This window comes from Pyrus communis, chromosome 13, assembly GCF_963583255.1.
Source record: "Pyrus communis chromosome 13, drPyrComm1.1, whole genome shotgun sequence".
Taxonomy (NCBI): domain Eukaryota; kingdom Viridiplantae; phylum Streptophyta; class Magnoliopsida; order Rosales; family Rosaceae; genus Pyrus; species Pyrus communis.
The window spans coordinates 5,153,173-5,159,802 of record NC_084815.1 but is presented as its reverse complement, the minus strand read 5'-3'; the positions used below and the strand labels follow the sequence as shown (position 1 = coordinate 5,159,802).

The 6,630-nt window shown below is 37.2% G+C and overlaps 1 protein-coding gene across 1 annotated transcript; it reads right to left on the bottom strand.

Moving 5' to 3' along the window:
- Positions 1-3,696: 3,696 nt before the first annotated feature.
- Positions 3,697-6,389, bottom strand: LOC137713845 (protein cornichon homolog 1-like). Its single transcript, XM_068453200.1, has 4 exons — positions 6,238-6,389; positions 5,600-5,781; positions 5,092-5,214; positions 3,697-4,020 (listed from the first exon to the last, which is right to left on the bottom strand). Exons 1-4 carry the CDS (start codon positions 6,310-6,312, stop codon positions 3,963-3,965), a joined length of 438 nt encoding a protein of 145 aa, XP_068309301.1. The 5' UTR covers positions 6,313-6,389; the 3' UTR covers positions 3,697-3,962.
- Positions 6,390-6,630: the final 241 nt, after the last annotated feature.

The following is a 6,630-nucleotide window of genomic DNA, read 5'->3' as shown; positions in this document are numbered from 1 at the left end:
GGGGTATGGCACATGGTGTTTGTGAGATCCTTTGGCTACGAAAGTTGCTTTGGGGTCTTTGTTTTATCATGGTCTCCTCACTCTCACGTTCTCTTCACTTTCTTCCTTTGTCCTTCAATTTTAACAACCAAAGTATAAAATGTGTGTGGGCATACACTAGTTTGGAATAAAGATTATTTAAAAAGAAAATAGAAATATGAGACAATTTGGATTATTTGGAATAAAGATTAGATTGTTGACATTGATTTGCAGATACGGTGTAAACGTTGGAAAAAATTCTCTCTAGATCTCATCGTTAGTAGTCCAATGATTCGTCAATTCAGCCCACTCAAATTAAATCTGAAAGTTCGCGTTAACTCATTTTGCTTGCCCACCTCAAACAAACCAATGATTCTGATTTCTCATTCACAAATCAAGGGTTTGAATTTCTTGATCCTTAGATTTCAGACACTAAAATTCAGAGAGAATCCAAATTTGTAGAAGTTGACCAAATTGCCAAAAGGTTTGCATAGGAATTTTGGGGTTTGGACCACAAAAGATATTGAAAGCAGCCACATTGCATATGAAATGAAAGATGGGAATGTCCACCTCAGTCTCAGTGGCCATTCGTCTGCGTGCAGTCCACGAGAAGATGGCCCATAGAATGCGCATTTTAAAAACAATATTTATTTCTGTATATTATGCATTTTCTGACTTAGACTTGAGAGGAAGATACGGAAGGGGATTTTCTCTTCATTGGATTTACTTTGTGAAAATTTTAGGGAACTCCACATTCTAGTCTTTCATCGTACATCATACGATCAGTTTTCGTTAAGTACTATTTAAGTTTAATTTTAAATAAAAAAAAGTCAAATAATTTATGATCGCACAATGCACAATGAATGACTAAGATGTGCAGATCCCTAGGATCCCCACAATTTGAATCCGGATAGGATCCAATCCGGAAGAAAACACCCTCATGCACATTTCCAAGGGAAAAACTAAAGCTTTGTGCTAGTTGTGGATAGCCAGTTGGGTACCTAACAGAAAAAGCTATGACTTACAGGTAACAAGGAATGAGCCGAACAATGCTATTACGTGACACAACGTGCTTTAGTCAAGGTCATTAACATTTCAAACGGTAAGCACATGAAAAACCACTTGTTAGTGATTTAAATAAATAATCTAACAACATAATATGTTAATCAACATAAAACTAGCTTAAACCTACTATCCAGTTGCAAAGCATCGAGGGTCGCCCCCGTCTGCCACAGAAACGTACCAAGTGTCTAATTCAAGTGGGACCACCACAAGTTGAGGACCAACTGAGAGCTCATTTTCCACCAAGTTGTTGAAAGAAATAACTCATAAACCAATCCAAAAGGCTTTGTCTAGCTAGGAGCATTTGTAAAAATGTCTCCATCACAAGCAAACCACAAAACAAGGTGAATCATAACCGTGAATTTTAGGAAGGGAAATGATAACCACACAACTTTTCTTCTCGTACACACTCCTTTTAGTGTATGACCGTCAGATTGAATAAATCAACCGGAAACGATGAACAAAAATTAACATCGGCATGCAAAGGGAAAAATCGTGTGTGGTTATCATTTTTCGTTGCTAATTGTAGTAATACTAATTTTACAATTAGGAATTTAACATAAATGCAAGATTTAAAGAAATTTTCAAAGAGGAGAACAATGAGAGGTACAATGCAAATGCTGCATAACAATCAAAAGGGCCATACCGAATGTGATAACAAAGCAACAGCCAGGATATGAGTATTAATGTTTGGATAATGTAACCCTAGATGTTGTGGATAGGAGGTCGTTTCATGCCAAATTAATTATAATTCTAATACTGCAATTGCAACATCAATAAAGCATGTACTACTACTACTACTACTAATACACTCTATATAGCAACTCCGACAGCAATTTTGAGAGCGTTTAACATAATAAGCTAAGAGTGACTCTAAGTTATAAAACCTCATTCTAATGCTATTTGGAGAATGTGCTTCTTTACAAAGCACTTTCAACTTCGACATGCTTCTAATGAAACTGCTTTCAGCCAAAACGCTTACGAGCAGAAGTTCTTCCCATGTCCGACAAAACTCTAGAACTATTTGTCATTCCTTTACCTTGAAATTGTGGGATCAAGAAAAAACAACGAACCAAACAAATCTTCGAGTGCATCTTGTGAATCTAAGAGTGAGTTCATTTTATGTCAGAAGTCAGAGAGGGAAGCATACGACATGGAAGAAGAAGATGCAGGCAAAACAACTTGTTAAAATTACTCTCCCAAACAGCAAAAGACAGCGGAAGACAAAGGCTCCACAGACTTTTCTTTCAGTTACCCAAATAGGTCATTTGAGTAATTTCATCAACAGAGGGGGGCTGGTCTATCGGACGGTCAGATATTGTCCAACTGATAGGCCCACTTGACAGTGACCATCCTTCATAGGCCTTAATGATGGTGGCCCAGTCCAAAAACCGGAAAACAACCCTAGTCGAGCCCCAGGGCCTGAAAAGGACCCAACATGCTACAAGTCACGGACCAAGGGGAGTAGGGTCATCTAAATCTGCGGTTAAAAATTTTCCCATCAGGGATAGGACCCACTGACAATGTGGGCCCATTATGCTTGATGATGTTTGAGGTGGGCCTAATCAAACATTATTAGCGTTCTACTGACTGTACGAAGAAGGGCAAGTTGTTGTGAAGCTGCCTACAGTATGTCTGGTCTGGCAACCTCATGAGGTTTGGACACTTGGGCGATGAGGAAAATATGGGGCCCATTTTGATGCCATTTGTCGATTTCAGAACTCAGTGCTACAAGAGAAAGTGATTTTCGCACTCTCTTTTGATTTCTAGCACATCTCCTTCAATTATGCCATCTTCGCCTTTTGTTTATTCAATCTAATGGCTAGAGAAAAAAAGATGGGAGTGCAAGAGGTGAAAGAGGAGTGCAGAAATCACTCTCCCACATAAATCCGTCAGTTTAGGCTCATCCGGACTCTAAACCCTAAACTGTAACCCTAACTTGTTGGAAATATCTAGCCATCTCAAAAAGCCCTAACATATATACAAAAACTAAAGCCTACATGAACCCCCACCAAGCCCAAACACACATATAAGTCTTTGGGGCTATATTTTCTGCCCACAACCAGGAATTACAAGCACCCAGTTTTCTCTTAATTACAAGAGAAAATCTTAAGTGCAACCGGTTATATAAAGTAATGGCATAGATAAACATATGGTTTAATACCACCACCAACCGGTGATTAGTATCGTATAACAGGGCCAAGAGTTGTGGAGAGGTTATGCACAAAAGAAGAAAAGAATGCATTTGCAATGGATACAAATTTCAACATTCTGCTGGCAATGGACCCAGAAATGAAAGTTGAAACATTCAGTAATAAGGCAACAAGGATAGCAGTGGTGAATGAATTGGCACGACTATGGTAAACTATGAACTACGAGTGTCAGAAGGCAGGTTCAGCTGTCACTTTTTTCACTTACGAAATTTGTTATGTGCGATGTAAGGTTTTAGACAGACAGACCGACAATAAAAGATTATTCTTCTGTGACTAGACCCTAGAATCAAGCATTCTGCATACAGTGAACAACAAAGATATTCTTGCTGCCTTTCGAGAGAAACTAACAACATAACAGGACCTTAAAACATAAGATGACATACCACAAACACGATTAACTCACTTCCAATACAAACTAACAACTATACCATTAATCCTCCGGATACAAAGGTACAATCTACAAGGATTCCCCGTGCTTATCAGCCAACGGGAATACATCAGATATCAAAACAACAAAAGGGTACGGTTGTCCACTGAATCATTCATTCTACCCATTGAGCCTCTAAATTTCTATATCCCCTGAGCTATGATTCATCTTTTAGTCGTACAGATAGAAAACAAACTTACAATGAGTGGCTATCTGCTATCATACTGTCAAGCAGTGAGTAATCAAAATATCACAGCATGTTCTTCACTAGTCAAAGAGTTGAAAGCAGCTAATGTAAGCCTGCAAATTAGGATTTATTATCAGCATTTGATAAGTTACCGAGGGAGGCAAAAGAAGCAACTAACGACAATCAAAACTGCCTCCAGATAAACTGATGGTGAAAGAAAAAAGTACAAGGCTTAATGAAATCAATTATAAGACGCTGACTTTGAGTACATTTTGGCGCTTATGGTTCATATAAAACAGTAGCACATTTTTTAAGGGGTAAACAATTCCTCAAGGGAAACAAATTTTGGGATGGCAGTTACGAGTGGACAAAGAAAACTCCAGTGCTTTTCAGAAAAGAGCTGTAGGGTGATGCCCCTATCAATCATCAAGTTATCAGTGAACTTGCACGACAAATTCATCTACAATTTTTATTAATAAGCAGAGATTTTCCTTTATCGAATGTAAATTAGGATTTTAATAGATCTTATCCAGGCTCTTCAGGGTACCTATTGCAAACAGGTGGTTATTTATAATTTGATCGATGATAAAGAATCCTGCATGCTGTATTAGACACATTTACTAATATTTCACAAACTTAATCCCTACTTTGTTTGAGAGAGATAATTAAGTGACAGACAGAGTCAATGCATTCAAATAAAAGATAATGAAATCAGAAACAATTACAGTGGGATCATCAGAAAATAAACATATCATCCCTTATACATACAGCAACTTCTTAAAGTAATCGATATCATGATAAAAGAAAAATATAAAAGAATTCCATTGAGAAAACTTTGCAAACTAATGAGGAATCTGTTAATCCTTAATCCTGATACGCCCATCAATATCATGTACTACAACAAAGGAATCCATTTATCCTTCATGTCATCAGATGCTAAACGAACTCAAAGCAGTGAAAGGTATATACATTGAAAGTAGATTACGAAGTGTCAGTTCTAGAATTCTAGAAAAGAGGCACGAATGTCTAACTCTTCAGATCCGGCCCTCGGAATACATATTCCAGAGATGGCAATTCTATACCCAAACAGCAATGAAACACTTAATTAGAGATAATGAATTAAATCATAAAGCAAAAAACTTTTCCCCGGAAAAGATAGTATATGTATACTGTAAAGAACAAACCTGATGATGATTACAGCGAGAAGGCAAAAGTAGAAACCAAGTTTGACAAGCCTGCACTTCTTCTCAGTATTAAGAACCCTGAACACTTCAGTAACATCAATAAGATGCTGCTGTTTTACAAACCTGAATCATAGGAAAATGGTGGTTACGAAGTTGGAATGCAAGTTTTGCCCCCTCCCCACGAACACAGACACCATGCATATAGATATGCATAGGACAGACATTTAATATGTACTATAAACCAAAAGAAAAAGGTGAAATGCGGTTCAACTGCACTCTCAAATGCAAAATAATGCAACGGGCGGTTATCAAGTCTAGTGAACAATTTGGCACAGTTTTAAAATGGAAGAATCCCACTCCTATTTTAAAAGGTAAACGAGTCTATTATGATTTCGACATCAATCCATACAAGTTAAAACACAAATTGTAACACAAGCATTTTGTTGAGATAATAGCATCACATAATTTTAGCAACCCATTGCATATTCAAATGACGAGTAATACTCACAACATCACAATATAGCTAGTAAGAGGGACTGTAATGAGGAACATGAACCAACGTCGAGCCAAGAGGAAAAAAGCACAGAACACAATGTGCAATATGAACTCAGGGACAACCAATTGATTGATGCGATTTGATAGTTCGTACGGGTTGATATAGTCAGCCTCCAAGTCTGTTAACATCACATACTACAAAATACATAGCAGTGAAAAAACATTAGAGTCGTTTCACTCTAGGAGCACAAAATATGAATTTCATAAATGCTGCCCAGTACATGCAACTATGCTATGAAAATTCTGTAACCCACAAACAACCAAGGCGAATTTTCGGATTTACGATAAAATTTGAACCGATTTCTCGCGTATTTATTCATGCTAATAGTTGATATGCTCCATTGAAAACCACAAGCCACAGGAAATTAAGAGGGAAATTTCAAAAACCCACAAAAATTTTCCACTTTCCCATGAAAACTCAGCACAAATACAAATACTTGAGCGATCTGAGAAAGCTCTTGGCTCCCACATTAACAAAACAAAGCCAAAACGACAAAGAAAATAAAAATTAGGGGAAAAAGGAGAAGCAGCGATTCTTGGGTTTAAAGGTGGTGGCATTCTAAGAAAGAAAAGAGAAGAAGAAACAAGTACCTGGTAAAGGCTGGAGGCGAAGAAGGCAAGGTCGACGCAGAAGCAGATCAGCCAATACATCAATTCCCAAGCCATGCTTGCTTGCCAAATTTACTGGACTACTTGTATTGCTCTACTGCTAAAATTCCTGCTAATTTTTTTTTTTAAGTAAACAATTCCTTGCTAATTTGGTAGGGCTTTCAACTTTATGGAGGTAATTAATTTCCTAAAAACAAAACTTTATGGAGGCAAAAAGGTAATGGAGGGAGATTTTGGACATTATATAATACATGAAGGTAAGAATTATTTTTGTATGTTCCAAATCTCTGTTAATTTTTAGAAATATGGTCTTTTTCGTCAACTTCATCAGAATTTTGTCAAAATAAGTTATATTGGAATGACCATTGCTACAAT

Coding starts and splice junctions, on each gene's coding strand:
- LOC137713845 (XM_068453200.1), bottom strand. CDS start 6,312: ATGGCTTGGGAATTGATGTATTGGCTGATCTGCTTCTGCGTCGACCTT. Junction 5,782..6,237: donor TCGCCTCCAGCCTTTACCAG/GTACTTGTTTCT, acceptor TGTATTTTGTAG/TATGTGATGTTAACAGACTT. Junction 5,215..5,599: donor ACTAGCTATATTGTGATGTT/GTGAGTATTACT, acceptor CCTATGATTCAG/GTTTGTAAAACAGCAGCATC.